This window comes from Mytilus californianus, unplaced genomic scaffold (genome assembly GCF_021869535.1).
Source record: "Mytilus californianus isolate M0D057914Y unplaced genomic scaffold, xbMytCali1.0.p SCAF_4, whole genome shotgun sequence".
In the NCBI taxonomy this organism is placed as follows: domain Eukaryota; kingdom Metazoa; phylum Mollusca; class Bivalvia; order Mytilida; family Mytilidae; genus Mytilus; species Mytilus californianus.
Genome location: NW_026262690.1, coordinates 50,721,503 through 50,739,849, shown reverse-complemented (window position 1 = coordinate 50,739,849; position 18,347 = coordinate 50,721,503). Strand labels below are relative to the sequence as shown.

The 18,347-nt window shown below is 32.3% G+C and overlaps 1 protein-coding gene and 1 long non-coding RNA gene across 2 annotated transcripts; one reads left to right on the top strand and one right to left on the bottom strand.

The window, feature by feature from the left end:
• The first annotated feature begins 1,177 nt into the window (after window positions 1-1,177).
• LOC127698406 (uncharacterized) lies at window positions 1,178-10,197 on the top strand. The gene is made up of 3 exons (XM_052201873.1): window positions 1,178-2,330; window positions 9,034-9,222; window positions 9,542-10,197. Exons 1-3 carry the CDS (start codon window positions 1,709-1,711, stop codon window positions 9,652-9,654), a joined length of 924 nt encoding a protein of 307 aa, XP_052057833.1. The 5' UTR covers window positions 1,178-1,708; the 3' UTR covers window positions 9,655-10,197.
• On the bottom strand, window positions 6,320-8,470 carry LOC127698427 (uncharacterized). The gene is made up of 3 exons (XR_007980826.1): window positions 7,822-8,470; window positions 6,940-7,047; window positions 6,320-6,709 (listed from the first exon to the last, which is right to left on the bottom strand). It is a non-coding gene; the product is annotated as an uncharacterized LOC127698427 (long non-coding RNA).
• Window positions 10,198-18,347: the final 8,150 nt, after the last annotated feature.

The following is an 18,347-nucleotide window of genomic DNA, read 5'->3' as shown; positions in this document are numbered from 1 at the left end:
AATTATACACCTGCATCAAACATTTAAAGATCATAAAAGAAGATGTAACAGGGGGTGTCGTCCTTGATATGCTAAAACAAAAACATAAGTATTCTTTTGTTAATTCCAAGTTTTGTGTGGAAATTTGGCTGTACCTGTATAATTCATATTAAAACGGAATATCACATCCTAACTTGTGTACGGTGATAATGTTTATAGAGCCCGTAGATTTGACGATCTATGTAAACTCATTGACCCTTTGAAAAACTTATTCTTAAAGGTTATCAATTTACACCATAGTTAATGCTTGAAATATTGTTTTTATCGGTATCAAAATTGATTTTTTTTTATATAAATTAAAACATTACTACATATGTATTGCTTTGCAGTTATGAATATATATGATCCTACATTCTGTCGATACCGTTTGCTCATATATTGGCATTGCGCAAGGTCATACCTTTTTCTTTGACTGTTTATGACGTCTTAACACTAAATCCGTTGCATGTGTACTGATTAATATTTTAGTCTGGGAGAACATGATTTATTCATTAGTTGACATTGGTTTTGAACGAGATTTCATTACAACTTAGTTATGAATGAGGCCGTTAGTTTACTCACATCACTATTTGATTCAATATTGCAAATGACATGTTTTTTGTTAAATTTGGCACCAAAGACATCTTTATTTGTACTGACTTGATTTGTATACCTGAGGAACAATATTTAGCTTCGACTTCAAATATAATTTTGGGTTTGTTTTAAATGTCTTTCTTATATATGCATTTTGGGTGATAAATGATACCTTTCTCGTTTTGGGTGATAAATGATACCTTTCTCGTACTTACGATACTTAAAAAACTACATAACCACATCTTACTTACAAATATGATACAGTGAAGCACTCCAAAGCTTTTTATAAAGCTAAAACTTGTTAATGAATTGTTTTATTGGATATTTTGGTTTAGATCGATTGTGTATATTAGTCCTTTCTTTAGACAAAAATAAATTAACAGGGAAAATTGTTTGTGACGTAGTTTTTTCAGTAAAATTAATTGGTTTGTTAAATCACAGTGCCACGAAACTATAGAAACTGGTCCATATTTTAATTGCGTGTTTCGAAATAAAACTCAGGAAATGGAAAAATCATTGGAACATTGAATGAGAAAATATCATTCTACATCTTTGGATCGAAAAATCAACAACCGGCCTATTGTAGTGCAATTTCAATCAACAATATCAAGACTATAGAACCAACTTGAAATCAATCTGTGGCTATTAATGAACAAAAACTTCTACAATGGATTGAGATACCAAAAAGTGATAACACTGGGTGTTTCCAAGGACGCTCACGTACTGCAATTACGTACTTCCGTCTCTGGCATGTTTCGTACTTAGTTCCTCTAAAGCTGACTGCCATCTCTGAAGTCAGTGGTGCAAAGAGATAAAGACGGATTTTCCAATAGTAATTTACAGTAACTGTAATTGGAAGTTATGATTTCAATTTTTCTCGATGGAGAATAGCGATTTTATTAAAGTACTAAGTGAATGCTATATGATTGTTACAAGTTGAAGTATATTTTCTGTTAAATATTTTATTACACATATTCTATCGTTTTAATTTTATACTTCATGCGTCGTGATATGTCAAATAATTTTCAGTATTTGGAGATATTTAAGTCAATAGAAAATGTGTTGAAAATAATTCACTGATGCTAGCTACATAAAAATGTCAGGTGCTTCGGAAAAGAGAACATCTGCAGCTGCAAGGAGAAACACAGAAGGTAAACTCAAATTAGTGAGGTCTAAATCGAAACTTCCAAGTGACGATTCAAAAGGAAGAGAATTTGAAAAGGGAACGTTTGTTGGACGAAAAAAAGAACCTTTGAAATATGATAAAAATCTACATAAAGATCAAGAACAAATAAAAGTAACTAATATGGCAGGGGATGATAAGTCTTTTAACGATTCCTCGACTACTGTAAACATTAATTCTGTCTTGAAATATGACAAATCCGAACCAAATCAAAATGGAGGAGTACCAAAAGTGTCAGATGTTTCTTCTAAAAATAACCATGTCAAAGAAGAAAAAAATGAAATAAAAAGGGCTACCAAAAAGGATTCCGAAAAGAGAATTCTGATTCCAAAAGAAATTACAAAACTTTCAATTGACAACCAATCTGAAGCATCGGCCGACGGTGCTATTCAGTCGACATCCGTGTCAGTACCGATCGAAAAACCGCGATATATTATAGCTCATAATGACTCCTGGATAATGTCAGTGATCCCATACCTTCCATTAGGACTTGCTGTTGTTTATTTGATTCTAAATATTGTTATACCGGGATCAGGTTAGTAACACTTTTAAAACAACATTTTCATTTAATTTTATCAACAGAATCATCCATGTACAACTTTTTGCATTTCACTTAGTGATAATTTTTAATGCAATTAAGTTTTGAAAACTATGCATTATTTAGTTTTTTAGTTATGCATTAGGTAGTTTTTTAGTTATGCATTAGGTAGTTTTTTAGTTAAGATATGTTCTTGTTTACCTTTCTTTCAACTGCTAGAGATCGCGCGGGTTCGATACGCGAACGGGCCAAACTAGTTTCAAACTTGCATTCGCGATTAACCGCAAATCAATGGAAATAAGGAGGAGTGAAAAATAGTCAGATAATATGTCCATGTAGGCTGACATTTGTTCATGCGGAAGACCCAGTTTGTCGGTATCGTACCGATCAGAGTTTATTCATATGTCATTAAAGTTTTATCTTCTTGAATGTACATGTAATGTTTGCAGCACCATACTTAGATCGGTATTTTGTGTCTATAGTGTCATTTTATATACCCGTAAGGGGCGTCTTATGGTATAGTACCGTAGTCCATATCCGCCCATCCGTGTGTATGTCAACACTTCATGACAATAACTCAAATTTTTGCTTTAAAAGATTCCCATGAAATATTGACACAACAATAGGATTGACGAAAAAAAGCTCCCTTTCGAGTTGGAAAATATTTGATCTTTTGTTCCAAAGATACCTTAACCTAATTGATTTAGGGCATGTTTACACATATAGCACAATAACTCGGGTTTGCTTAGATCAATTTAGTTTTACTGTAAACTATTGTTGGGATTGATAAAAGAAAGCTCCTTTCGATTTTGGATTGTTTTAATTTGTCGTTCCAGAGTAACGGAAATAAAACTGTCTGATTAAAGCCAATTTTTCACATGTGCGCATTGATAAGAATATATTGAGTTTGATTTTACTCCAAACTTAAGGCTGTTATTGTGTTTGATTAAAGGAAACTCGTTTTTTTTCTGGTTTGTTGTTCCAAAGTATCAGGACTTCAAATGTCAGATTTTAGCTAATTTTTCATATGTTGTATTACATAAGTGTTAGAATTGGTAAACCTTATGTGTTAGGTACCTTTTGATTTTGAATTATTTCTGATTTTGTATTCCAGAGTTATAAGTCTTAAACTGTCAAGTTTAAGGTGTTTTTTCACGCGTCATGTACTCGCTCTAGTAATACGCTTTGATCAAATTACTACAAACTTTCAGATGTTGTTGGGCTTGTCGACAGTTACACAATTTCAATAGGCCAAAAGGGTGTACCAACCGGTTTTGGTTTGTTTCATCTTTGAAGGCCCACGCTGACCTATAGGTGCTTACATTCACGTCAGTTGATCTCTGTTGGATAGTTGTCTAATTGACAATCATACCACATATCCTTATTTTCATATCAATCATTCAATTAATTAATCTTTTTTGTCAAAATGTAAAATTTGTTTATTCCGAGTGCCCGAACTGAACTTAAACCTAAGCGTTCTGTATTACTTATAGATCACATAATAAAAAACTAACAAATATATATCACTTTAGTCTAGTCACATTTGATATATGTTCCTTTTTCCTTTACTATTCCCGTGTATTTACCACATCATTCGCCAGAAGCAGAGACCATAGGGAAGAAAAATACTGTACCAAAATTAAACATTGAAAACACAGTTGTTACCTCTTCTGTTCGATTACAAGTACCAGCTAAGATAACATATATTTTTGACTAGATCGGTGTTTTTCCCGAGAGAGAATAGTTTATGTAAACATTTTGTTATTTCTACCCATTAGACTGAAACCCTAACTTCCTCTGGCGATGGTTTTCCTATTTTCTCTACTTTTAAATTTTATTATGTAATAAAGCAAATGTTCTTTCTGTTGTTGTTTTTGTTTTGTTCGAGTGGGGAAAAAAACTTGGCTTATTGAATCTTGTGGTCGTATTTAAGAGTTGTAATGTATACTTTACAAAATATGTGATTAAAATACATCCATGGAACTTCCCTGTAAACCACAATATGTATTTCCACAGCCAAGACTTACAAATCAATTGAAATAGAGGGTGTCGCATGCAGAAAACTAACTCATCGACGTTTAACGGAACCTGATTTTGTTATCAGTAACATTACATATCACATTGGTTGTTTTTGTGCTCTTTTAGTAGTTTTTGTTTGTAATGCTTCTGTTCTGATGGTCAAAACTTTTTTTATTGTTGAAATTTTCAATGTTGAAAAACAAAAGAATCAGACTGTCATTTCAAAACTTGAAAAACAGTCTTGTATAATCTTTGTTCTAAAATATACTTTAACAGGGATTATCAACGGAGTACCGAGTGTCAATTATAGAGCAAGAACATTTGACCAGCCATAAGCATCTGAATTATGCCGCAATTTTGAGTAGTTCGATTCATTCGTTTTCTGTGTAGTGTTTCGTAGACCGCTTTTCCTATTTGTTTTCTGTTCTCATTTTTGCTTTGATGTTTAATGTCATCCACGGCTGATTGTGACTGTTTCCTTGATATCTTTTACTTTTTTACATCACAGTCTTATACGAATAAACAATACACCAATGTAGCAAATAAGTGTGATCTGCAACATGGGTCAACCGAGATGAAGGATGGTAAACCTGTACAGTCGCTGCAAAAAGAGGCGGAGGATACCAAAGGGACAATCAAAACTCACCAGTCATATATATACCGACACAATCATTGCATAATTCGAATAACGACGAAAAGACAAACAGCATCCTACAAAACATTACATAACAAACAAAAGACTGAGCAGCACAAACTCCACTAAAACCGGGGAGGGGGGTCTCAAGTGCTCCGGAAGGGTAAACAGAAGAATAAAAATAGAGTATGTTGGACACCTGCTAGTCATGTCATATCTTTTGCATTCCGCACATTCATACCAATGCCCACCCCTCAGCAGATAAGTCCGTCTGACCTATGAGACTGGGGGATTCACAGTCTGATAATTACCAAAGTGGTTATCATAACTGATTGTTTGTTCAAAACACTTTAGTTCTTATAAGGTTATCAATTTGACATTAAAAAATGTTGTATTCTAGAAAATTATTGACTGTTGTTTAGACTTCTATTATCTATTGTCACAATTAATGCTTCACCTATTATAATTAAAAGAAAGGTAACTAAAATTCAATCACCTGTAGTTGTGAACTTGTAATTGCGACAAGATAACAAGTTTATCAGTGACAGTTTTTAATCGATTTCCAATGTATCCCTCTTCCAGAAACATGCCTTAATTACTTATTTAATGATTATTGTATGAAATCAGGACAGGGTGACCAAATTAAAAGATTCAGTTGAATACTGATAAAGTATTTTACATTTAACAAGTATTACATTGTCGGAAAAAATCCAAGACAATACTTGAAAAACAGACCAAACCAAACTGACCCCCCTCAAAAAGTAAATGAAAGGGGAGTAAATATTAAAAAAAAACCTTACTAAAGGCAGTAAATTCTAGCGCACTGTAAATCTAAGTGTTAATAAATAGAACACTGCTTGAACGTTTTATTGTAACACTTTTTGAACGTGTAATGGTGTTCCAAATGTTTACACTAGTGTTCATCAATTGAATGTGTGGTGTTCAGTTTTTAATGCCTTTGTGTTTCATTTTTGAACACTTGATGTTAGAGTTCTTAACACTTAGTGTTCAACGATTTAACGTGTCCGAATGTTCAAAATCTTAATACGTCGACGCGTTCAACAGCCATGTAACACTTTTTGAACACATAGAACATGTTTAAAGCCAAAGTGTTAAGATTCAGAACACCAGACGTTAACTTTCAGAACAGTTGACATAAGTGTTCAAAGTGATGGTGTTCAAATGTGGAACATGTTCTATTTTCAAGCGTACATAATTTTCCTTAAGTACTCAACTTAAATAAACTGTTATAAAAACTATATTCAATCAGGCAAAATATAACAATAAAACATATTTTAACAAGTAATTATTCTTTATGTAATCAACTGAGCATATTATATGTAAGAAAAGTACACCAGATACCTTATGATATCACAAGTAACAGTCAGTGAAATCACATACATAATGTTTTTAAACTGACTTAATATATATCACAAATAATGATTTTCCCCTACATGACTAGATAGTTGCAACATCATTTGTATCCTAACCAAAAAAGCATGTCAATGTGATAATTAGATAGTTTATGATATAGGTATTTGTCACAATGAAAGTTTAAAAGTTTGCAAATTCCAACAGTTCTTGTACGATCACATACAATGTACGCTCCACTTTTCAGTGCATCTTCACTTAAAGCTATCAACTGGGTGGCATTTTATGTGTTGTTATCAACTTCCAATGTCAAAATCCTCCACAACAAGGAATGTCTATGAGCCTATATATCCTGCAAAATAAAATTAAAAATTGATAGAAGAGAGTTTTTCATAAATCATCAAATTATGCAATGCTTGTTATGCTTTAATGTCGATATATACTAGTGTACAAATTGATATTCTATAGCAATGAAATGCAAGTTTTGACATTATAAATTACAAAAGTAGATTTCTTGACCTAAGGTGAACAGATAGAAATGATACACCCACATAAGCTATTAATATACATATATTGTCATACCTTTTTTCGACATCTTTCTTTTTTCCACCACTTTATAGCATGCAGAAATGACCTTTTTAGGATTATTGGCTACCGGTTCCTAATTCAAACATTTTAATCTAACGATTCCTGCAAATAAAAAAAACAAATGCATATTCTAAGTCAAAAATGGTGTTCCAAATGTTTGCACTAGTGTTCATCAATTGAATGTGTGGTGTTCAGTTTTTAATGCCTTTGTGTTTCATTTTTGAACACTTGATGTTAGAGTTCTTAACACTTAGTGTTCATCAATTGAATGTGTGGTGTTCAGTTTTTAATGCCTTTGTGTTTCATTTTTGAACACTTGATGTTAGAGTTCTTAACACTTAGTGTTCATCAATTGAATGTGTGGTGTTCAGTTTTTAATGCCTTTGTGTTTCATTTTTGAACACTTGATGTTAGAGTTCTTAACACTTAGTGTTCATCAATTGAATGTGTGGTGTTCAGTTTTTAATGCCTTTGTGTTTCATTTTTGAACACTTGATGTTAGAGTTCTTAACACTTAGTGTTCATCAATTGAATGTGAGGTGTTCAGTTTTTAATGCCTTTGTGTTTCATTTTTTAACACGTGATGTTAGAGTTCTTAACACTTAGTGTTCAGCTAATGTATGTGGATGTCGAAAATCATCATTTATTCTGTATAACAGACAGACTGTTTATTCATCAGTTTAGGAAATCATCAGAACAAAGCTGACAGTTATTTACGTTTATATCTACAGCCCGTTTTTTAATTCGTCTTTTATGTTGAATATTGAAAATTTGGATATAACAGTTATGAATATTTGACAAATATATATCTGGCATGAGAAAATAACAAGGAAGCCATCGAACTACCTATGGAGATTATTCTAACTTGTTACTTACTTCTTTCGTGTTCATATGGGATAGAAGTCCCTTCTCCAGTTCTCTTTCTTATGTGTATCCATTCTTCGTTTAACCGCCTAAATCGCCAGCCGATATCTGTTTCCGGTATTTGGTATCCTGGTATATTTTTTTTAACACGAGGTGTTCAAAATTTCGAGAGATTTGAACACTGATTGAACATGTAATGTTAATAAAATGAACGGATCATGAAATAAGATAAACATCGACATATTTTTATTACGATATTATCATAACAGGCCTCATTGATATGCATAATTATGTCACTTATAAGTAAAACTAGTATATATAAATAAATAATAAAATAACTTCATAAACTATACATATATGCCAGCTTGGAAGTTTAATATTTCACAATTACTAAAATATTAGCCAAAAATTCACAAGATCATCATAATGCGTATACATTCATATTTTTTAAAGAATTTCTTTTTGAATTTGCCAATTGGAAGGATAGAAAATCGGACAAACGACTATCTTCTTTTTTAGATCAGAATTTGAACACCGGTGTTCACTGCGTCTGAACACACATGTTAGTATTTTTAGCACAAACGTTAAAACTTTGAACACGTCTCTAAGCATGAACATATGACGTTAAAATATTGAACATTCGGTGTACAAATTTTGAACGCGTCCGGTATATTTACAGTGCGCGACAGTGCAGAGTGGCGAAACATTTACCGAGATAAGTGGATAAAATGAACACTATTATATTATGAAATTGTTCGCTGAATCCATTACTGCAAGATTCTCCCTTTTATTTTCAGTATTTCACGTTGATTCATCCACGGTATCGTGTAATACTTATAACTACCACCCACTGAGTTGGTGCCATTGTAAGTAGATCCCTGGGGTATTAGACAAGCTTTAAAACTAGGATGATATAACATTTATATTGCCATGTTGACAACAAAGGTATTGACGGTGTCGTCGATCTATTTATTTTTGTTGACTGGGGTATCTAGTGTCCCGATTAATTTGAGAAGATACAAAACACTATATTTGACAAGAAATATTAATAGCAGCATTTTTTAGAAATTTCCTAAAAGTTTACTATAAAAACTAGTAAGTATTTGTTCAAAATGTATGTCTTGATATTCTTTTTTTTTTAATATGAAAATGGCAACAGACGCTTATCAACGGCTGTATTTTGGTTTAAAGTAAGACCACATTCTTTTCACTTTCTAATTATAGGAACAATTCTTAGTGGATTTTCAATTCTGTGTTGTGGAAAATGTCGAGTTCAAACTAAAGATGACCAGAGACTTGTAACATTGTGTGTCAATGTGTGTGTTGGTGTATCACAATTGTTTACTGTAACATTCTTGTTAGTTGGTTGGTTTTGGAGTATTGCTTGGGGGGTCAACATGGTTTTACTAGCTGGTAAGTAAATCATTTATAATTTATCATGGACAGAAAAATCAGACTACCATTTTACGGCGTCCGCAAGAAATTTTATTAAACGAAAGCATACCGCCACTATTGAACCTTGGTTAATTTTAAAACAATTTTTAATATTTTCAAAACAATCAACGGAAATGGGAACATAGTGTGGAAAACTACACGTCAGATATTATTCTTATACAACTGTTCTCTGTTCTTATTTTTTATCTTCATCTGTACTGAACTGTTATCATTCTTTAACTCCGAGAAGTGAAGTGATAATCTTGTATGCAATAACACCCTTTCTTTTACATTTCAGTCGAACTAAGCAGACAGAAGAAACAACAAAGAGAACGTGAATTACAAGCTAATGTGCTAAATGCATTTGGAAATTCAATGCCAGTAAAATCGCTCTTTCCTGGAATGAAATGAAAAATTGATTTTAAAATCAACTTCATATAAACTTCAAATATGTTTGTCTTGCGTACTGATGCATTAGAAAAGTATGGATTTGTTATAGTTCTTATGAAACCAGATACTTCATTAAATGTTGAACATGCAAAACATGACGTAACTGTTGGCAGGTTATTCAAAATGTTTTTAATTCCAAATGTGTTTAATTCCTTATTATGTATCGTTATTGGTAACATTAAGATTTTGAATCTGTATATATATATATAAAACGTCTGAATAATAGTCAACGATTTTTCCCACGAGGGCGCTGGATCGTTACGAGTAACGATACATGTACACAATAAATAAATTATATAAACGCCTAAAAAGTGTACACAACAACACCAACAACAAAAAAAGGAACTATAAATGTAATTATTTATAAATATTTCGGATAACAGATATCCTTCATCAGTAAATATGATTGTGATGTTGAATGAATCATATATCAGTCTACCTAGATTAAACTATAACAATCTTGAAATTTATACAATAAAAAAGTCAAACCGAACATCAGGTAAGACGCTTGCACAATTCTAAATATTTGTTAAACACGACATAGGTTATATGACTAATTACAACAGAGAGTTCAAATATATGCTTTAACTAAAAATAATAATGTGCGATATGAACTAGCACAATTCTAAAGCTTTAACGGTGACGACAGTTATGATGTTACAATAACGATTGCGTCAATAAGAATTCCAAATAAACAGCACTGAACGATCTAAATTTGTAAATATTTCAAATTTGACAACGGTAGAGTAGATCATTTTGTTAGATATACTGTTCCCAGAGTAGATACAAAAGAGTCTGCGTATTTAAACATCGCAAACAAACGGCCGTTAAAATATAAAAATAAATTTTGACTAAGGTTAACTAGTTGAACGTGGCTTGGTACTTTTACATCCCTCAAAAAATTAAGCAATTTAAATTGGTATATTCAACAGATTTATTTTAGAGATGAGTAAGGTAAAGAAATATAACCCAAATGTGAAGCACTGCATGGAGTCGAACTACATCTTTTCATTTATCCCATTTATTTGGAATTCTTATTGACGCAATCGTTATTGTAACATCATAACTGTCGTCGCCGTTAAAGCTTTAGAATTGTGCTAGTTCATATCGTACATTATTATTTTTAGTTAAAGCATATATTTGAACTCTCTGTTGTAATTAGTCATATAACCAATGTCGTGTTTAACAAATATTTAGAATTGTGCAAGCGTCTTACCTGATGTTCGGTTTGACTTTTTATTGTATAAATTTCAAGATTGTTATAGTTTAATCTAAGTAGACTGATATACTACAATCTTGAAAACAATTAAAGATACTATTGGAACCTTCTACAGATAAATAAATATGGCTAAAATCGTCAATCGACTCGTAAAGAATTTATTGTCCATAAGTAACGAATTTTACACATTTTGGTTGGCTATGATCTTACGATAATAGTTTGCCAATGAGGCAACTATCTAACGGAGTCCAAATGCAGCAGATTTAAGCAACTATAGGTGTCAGACCACCAATTCAGTCCCTATGTAAAAGTAGCCCTACTCTGACACAAAATAGTGCTTTTGATGTCATTGTTTACTTTAACTAACCAACGCATTTGCAGAAATGAAACTTTTAGTGAAAGAGGAATATATTTAGACCATTTCGAGCCAAAATTTACTTGTCTATGAGTTTGCATTAAAAATTGAGGATTAATGCGCTCCATAGTATACTTCTTTAAGATTTCCAGAAAACCAGGGGTTATTTTAGTAGTACTCGGCTTACGAAAGGCAGTTCTTTTTTATAAGACTTTAAACATGGGTTGCAAATTGGCATGTAGACAGGTGATACATGTACAATTCAGGATATACCTGGTTTCTATGAAGTTAAACTTAAGGTAAAATATTAAGAAAGCTGTGAAAATTGCAAAATTTGGTTGAATAGATAGGATTGGTGGTCTGACACCTATAGGTCACCATACGGCTCCCAACTTATTTGTAAATTTTGTTTTGCTGTTTATTTTAGCTGTTTATAGTTTCTCTATAAAGGGATAACATCATCATTAAAGGGCTTTAATCATTATAAGGAGCTGACTGACAATTTGGTCATGTTGATTTATTTGTAGATCTTTGCAAGCTGTTCACTAAGTGACTTTTCCTGTGTACTGTTTTCCTCTAATTTGCAACGACAAAATTGCAAAAAAAAAAAACCTTACAAAAATAATGTAATAGAGAAAAAAGATAGCAGGAAATAACGATAAAAGTGAAATTCGAGGAGAAACGGACAATACCATTATCGAAAGGAAAAACGGACAATACCATTATCGAAAGGAAAAACGGACAATACCATTATCGAAAGGAAAAACGGACAATACCATTATCGAAAGGAAAAACGGACAATACCATTATCGAAAGGAAAGACGAGGAAAAGACATAACGACAAATGAGGGTAGTTCTATGTCGATGCTTAAACAACTTACTGTTGGTGACACTTTGAATCAAAATCGGGGATTATAACTATACATAAATTATGTTGAGTATGTGGTAGGAAATATACATTTATGCATTTATTTAAAACGTTCAGAAAAATAGATAGTTACGAATGAATTTAAGCCATAAATTAGATAATTTCTGATGAAAAGAAAATGACAATAATTAAATACGTTCCCGACTCTTTTATACACAAAGGTTCCTGCAACCTACGAATAAGCACTGCTATTCAAGTAAACTTTTATCATTATTGTTTAATACGCCCTTTTACTGGACGTATTATGGTATACCATTGTCCGTTTGTCGTCAACATGTCGGACAATAACTCAAACACGCTTTAACCAATTTTCATTAAACTTAAGTAAAATTGCTTATATCTATTCACTAAAGCTCCCTTTCGATTTTTATAAATTTTAGATTTTACCTTTTGGAGTTACTGGTTTTTATTTATAAAAAAAGGAGGGTTTTCTAGTTTTCGAACAATAACTCAAAAATGCTTTAAGCAGTTTTCATGAAACTTTGATGACTGGTTTGTATATTTTAGGATAAGCTCCCTTTAGTTTTGTTTTTTCATTAATTTCTGATATGACATTGAGGAGTTATGAAACTTTATTCGTTAAAAAAGGGACGGGGGTATCATTCGCTCATTGTGCAGCTCTTTATTTGTATTTGTTGTAATACTAGTAATAAGACATCACTGCAAACACGCATACATTGAACCAACGAACCGAGAAATGTTTAAAGAAAAGAGAACACCAAGAACGGAACATTAACAATAGGACAGGGAAACTATCCAACTATCGTTTATTGGTATGAAGATTACCTCGACAAATTATAATTATTGGATGTAGTACAGAAAGAGCCAGTCGAGGTTGATAAGTTCCACTTCTATGTTTAGACCTGGATTGTTTTCAGAGAATATATCGTCTGTATATCTGCAGGGATTGTAAAAAAATATCTCAACATAAGTTTCCTTTGGTCACATGTTTTATGATGTTAGTCGCTGGCCTGCCATAAATAAACTCATCATAGATAACAGGATTGAAATTTTATATTTACGCCAGACGAGCGTTTCGTCTACAAAAGACTCATCAGTGACGCTCGAATTAAAACATATTAAAAAGGCCAAAATAAAGTACGAAGTTGAAGAGCATTGAGAACAAAAAATTCCTAAAAGTTTTGCCAAATACAGCTAATCAAATAAACAACTTCTCAACAGCAAAGGAATAATTCTGCAACAGGCGAGGCATTGTAAGTCCCATCATAATTCCAATCACTCGACAATATACTGCATCTACAAAACGAGCATAAATATCTGTAGGGCAAAAAAGAAATAACCTTCTTTAATATTTTCTTTCCATGTCGATCCATGCAATTAGCGTTTTTTTTGTTTTTTTTTTTTTTTATAACTGGCAAAAGGAATCGTAGTAACCGCAACAGATGTTGTTGCAACAAGACCCCTTTTTAACAAAGGAACATTATTTATGATTAATAATATTATACGATAGTGTATCAAATGGAGTAGATAAATCGTAACTGTCAACAGAGACAACCCAAGGAAAGTAGCTTATTCGTGACCTCTAATGGGTATTTTAACACTCCTGTGATGGCTTAAACTGCTATTAACAAAACACAACTGACAAATTCTGTTCACGCAAACATCGACCAAACCAAGAATTGTATAAAGAAAACAGAACACACCGGCCGACAAAGCAGCCAACAATGTGGTGGTGGTATGCCGTAAATACCACACGGACGTTCCGAGTTAAGAATGAGATTTTAAATTCTTCTACATTCAAGTCCGTGCGCTCCACAGAGAGTCATATAGTAAACAAACATATCATAACCACATCACAGCTTAAGGCCTCTTCTGAACATTTGAAGGTCCCCACTTTGTATTGGTTACTACACAAAAAAAACAGTAAAATATCGTTTCACCTCGGCCTCTAGCAAGTGTTCTACAACTAATCTTTCAGTGCATTTAACTAGTTCCTTAACTACGTTCAAAGAACTTATCATTAACTTTTGTAATAAAATATATGAAAATAGTGGAATTTACTATTTTTGGAGTGTAAAAAATTCTTTGGATGTTTTAGATAAATTACATGCTTTTGATTGTCCTTTTGATTCTGTTGACAGTTTTTTACTTTTTGAACTCTTTTAACTACACTTCCACACAATCTAAGAGTTATCAAACAAAAGTTTTCCTATTTAATTAACTGGTCGTTTTGGTAAATCTGCTGCAACTCATTTAAAGCCTTCTTCTCTAATGAGAAAGGTAAATATGCTAGATATACTTACTGGAGGTGTGGTGAGATTATTGAAGCTGTTAATTTTCTCCTTGATAATATTTATGTACGTTTCGGCAATAAAGTTTATCGACCGGTTGTATGTATTAAGGGGCGCCAATTGCGCCCCATTAATATAGACGCAAAATTATTAAAACAGACTTGTTCTTGTACTGTTATGAATCACAGTTTATGACCAAACTCAGTAAAGACCCGTCTAAATTGCATTTAATTGATAAATTCAACAACTTACCGCTTTCTTGATGATATTTTTTCGTTAAATAATCAAGAATTTTCTAAATATACTGCCGGAATTTACACAAAATAACTTACTCTAAATAAATCAAATATAAATGGTAATAACTGTCCTTTCCTAGATTTAGATATTGCAGTTTCACAAGGGAAACTCTACACTAAAATTTACGACAAAAGGGATGATTTTTCGTTCCCTATTGTTAATTTTCCTTTTTTGGACGGTGATGTTCCTTTGGCACCATCTTACGGTGTTTATATATCACAACTCGTTCGCTATGCCCGTGTCTGTTGTGACGTTTTGGATTTCAATGAACGTAATCTATGTATTACTGATAAATTATTAAGTCAGGGATTTCGTTACCACAAATTACTTAAAACCTTTACTAAATTCTTCCATAGATATAAAGATTTGGTTTTGAAGTTCGGTTGTACCTGTAGAAAACTTATTTCAAACGGGATAGCACATTCTAATTTTAACGGAGATGTTGTTTACCGAGCCTGGAAATTAAGAAACGATCCGGGTAAACTTATTTATCCTTTAAATAAACTTATTCTAAAAGGATACCAATTCAACACTGTAATTAGATCTTTGAATATTGTTTTTATTGATATTAATATTGATTTTGTTATCAGTAAATTAAAATCAAACTAAATATTATTTTTTATATGCATATGCATATTCATGGCGCTCTACAATCTGTCGATGCCTGTATCTTGGCATTGCACAAGGTCATGTTTTTCTCTGACTGTTTATGACGTCTTTATGCTAAATCCATTGGATGTTGGATGTGTACTGATTGATATTTTAGTCTTAGATGCATGATTTTTGTATTAGTTGTTATTGGCTTTGAACTAGCTGTCAGTAACTGCGAGTACTCTCAGATCTGTACTTAGTGTCTTTTTGTTTTGGGGATGTATAAGTACCCTGCCACGTCCACTCTGTGTTTTTGTTACTGTTTTTGCTTTGTATCTATCTGATGAGTTAACCCTTTTCAACTGTTTTTTTATAGTCTGTACATATGTTGAACTGTTACAACACTGTCCCAGGTTAGGGGGAGGGCTGAGCACCCGCTAACATGCTTAATCCCGCCACATTCTGTATGTGCCTGTCCCAAGTCAGTGGTTGTCGTTTGTTGCTATATATCATATTTGTTTTTCGTTCATTATTTTGTACATAAATCAGGCCGTTAGTTTTCTCGTTTGAATAGTTTTATATTTGTCATTTCGGGGCCTTTTATAGCTGACTATGCGGTATGGGCTTTGCTCATTGTTGAAGGCCGTACTCTGACCTATAGTTGTTAATGTCTGTGTCATTTGGTCTCTTGTGGAGAGTTGTCTCATTAGCAATCATACCATATCTTCTCATTTTTATATCAAGGAAAAGAACATTAACAATAGGAAAGGAAAAGTTTCTTCTCGTTTAATAAAATTGTTTTGCATGAAGTTTCATCGAGAAATTTTAGTATCAAGGCTTAAAAAGACACAAGCCACTATTGAATTTATTAAGAGTCAATCGAGGTTGATAAATTCCATAACAGTGAATGATTAAATTTGTCTGAACAAGCGAGGCACAGTTAGTCCCCACCAGAATTTCAATCAATTGATAGTGTATTTCATTTTACAAATCTAGCATATATGTGACTAACCATGAGATTTCCAGATTTATGGGGGGTACCATGTATAAAATTAGCTTTTTGCATATCTATCCAGTACGTTCTGAAAAAAACCTCTATCGTGTTATTATGACATATATAGATCTGTTGCGATAAACATGAAATGGGTCTTTTTGAATATCGGGATATTAAGACTGTTTGAGATGACTTTTTATTAAGGAACGCACTAATCTATAAAGTACATCATTGTTGTATATTATTTACGCTTAGTAATCTCCAACACCGTATTTGAATACAACTTTCAAATGTATTAACTACAATACATTCAGTTCTTTGCTCTCTGTCGGAAAATGTAATTTAAACTTGATGTACTTAAGTAAGTATAAAATTTGTCCAAATGAAAGCTGATAAAATTATTTCTTTTAATTTGTCTTTTAAATTATTTGCATGATGCATGTCTCTACAACACATAGCATGCGAAGCGTAACAGTTATGAAGTAGTTTACAAAATGACATCTCATATGTGCATTTGATACAGTTCATTACTATGTAATATTATCATGAGATCTACAGAGCAGATAATCTTTATCTTTTTAATCAAGTTATGTAGGTTCAAATAATATTCACTTCAACCAGTAACATAAAACTCCTTCAGTCCTTATGAACCTGCCAGCAAAAAAGAAGCCAAGGTAAAGTGTTATACCTTTCTGTACAATGATCCTGTAGTGCAATTGCGTTTCCTTTAAAACAGCTATTATTTTGAGAGATGTATTAAACGGCCGAATAAGTAAATCAGTAAGCGAGTAAAACAAAATTATTGGGGAATTCCAAGTTCAGAAATTTCTAGTGGACCCTGAAAAATTTATCATAAAAATTTGGAAATTTAAAATAAGAGAACATGCATCTAAAATTCTGTCAATCTGCAATAGGGGTTGGGCCAATCTTCAAGAAATGGAATGAGTTGGGGGAATGGGGGGGGGGGGGGGGGGGACTTTGAGGTTTAGACTTAGTATTCATAACCTGAGTGAATATCGAAAGGGGTAGATACCTGAATTTAGAAATTACAAACAGAAAATGTAACTTGTGTAAGGAAACAAGAAGATGAAAGGCATATTTTTATACTGTCGTGTTCTTGAAAACTGTAGAAAGTCATACATTAATTATCTGGATTATAAATTTACCAAGATTTCTTCAGAAAATGATTTTTTATGATTAATGACTATTGATAGTTATGTTATAAAACTTACGCATTAAATATAATATTTGAACTAACAGAAAATCGAGATTCATTACTATATAAATTAAACCGACATCTAAAATATGAACATGATGGAGTTATCTCTCTTTGTCAAAATCTAGATGGACATTACAATTATAAAAAAATACATTAATTTTGACATTTCTATGTTATGATTAAAGTCATATAATACTTCAAATTTAAAAAAAAGTTAAAAATGTTTTATATACTTGAAGTTTTACTACTTAACGCGTGTAGATTGACTTTGATTTAAAAGAAAATCCTGTATCTCATCAAAATCTTTAGAAATGTATTGCTATTGAATTATTGTCTTCCCATACTCTAATTCGCCGATAGCTTTTCTGTATGCTGTGACCTTAACTACGAGACATCTCGATCGTCAGTATTTCGGTAACCGCACTGTGCAAGTGCGACGGAAAAAACGTGATGATAGAAAAGGTATATGCATGTAGAAGTTAAATAATAATTGATTCTGAAAGAAAAAAAATGAATACACCAAATCATTTAACAACTGTTATGACAAAGCTTAATTAATAAATAGAAACGCATGGAAAATATATTTAAACTGAAAAAAACATCGATCTATTGCATGTCTGCCATTTCACTCATTTTTCACGTGCCCAATGGCTGTCTGATTGTTCATTAAGGTGGCGTTCGGTAAACTTCATCAATTAAACACGAAAATTTATTAGCAGGCAAAATTTTCACTGAATGAAATATTTTTGTCGATTACATATTATGGATACGTAATAAATGTAAAAAATAGAGCATAGAG

Coding starts and splice junctions, on each gene's coding strand:
- LOC127698406 (XM_052201873.1), top strand. CDS start 1,709: ATGTCAGGTGCTTCGGAAAAGAGAACATCTGCAGCTGCAAGGAGAAAC. Junction 2,331..9,033: donor TATTGTTATACCGGGATCAG/GTTAGTAACACT, acceptor TTCTAATTATAG/GAACAATTCTTAGTGGATTT. Junction 9,223..9,541: donor CAACATGGTTTTACTAGCTG/GTAAGTAAATCA, acceptor TTTACATTTCAG/TCGAACTAAGCAGACAGAAG.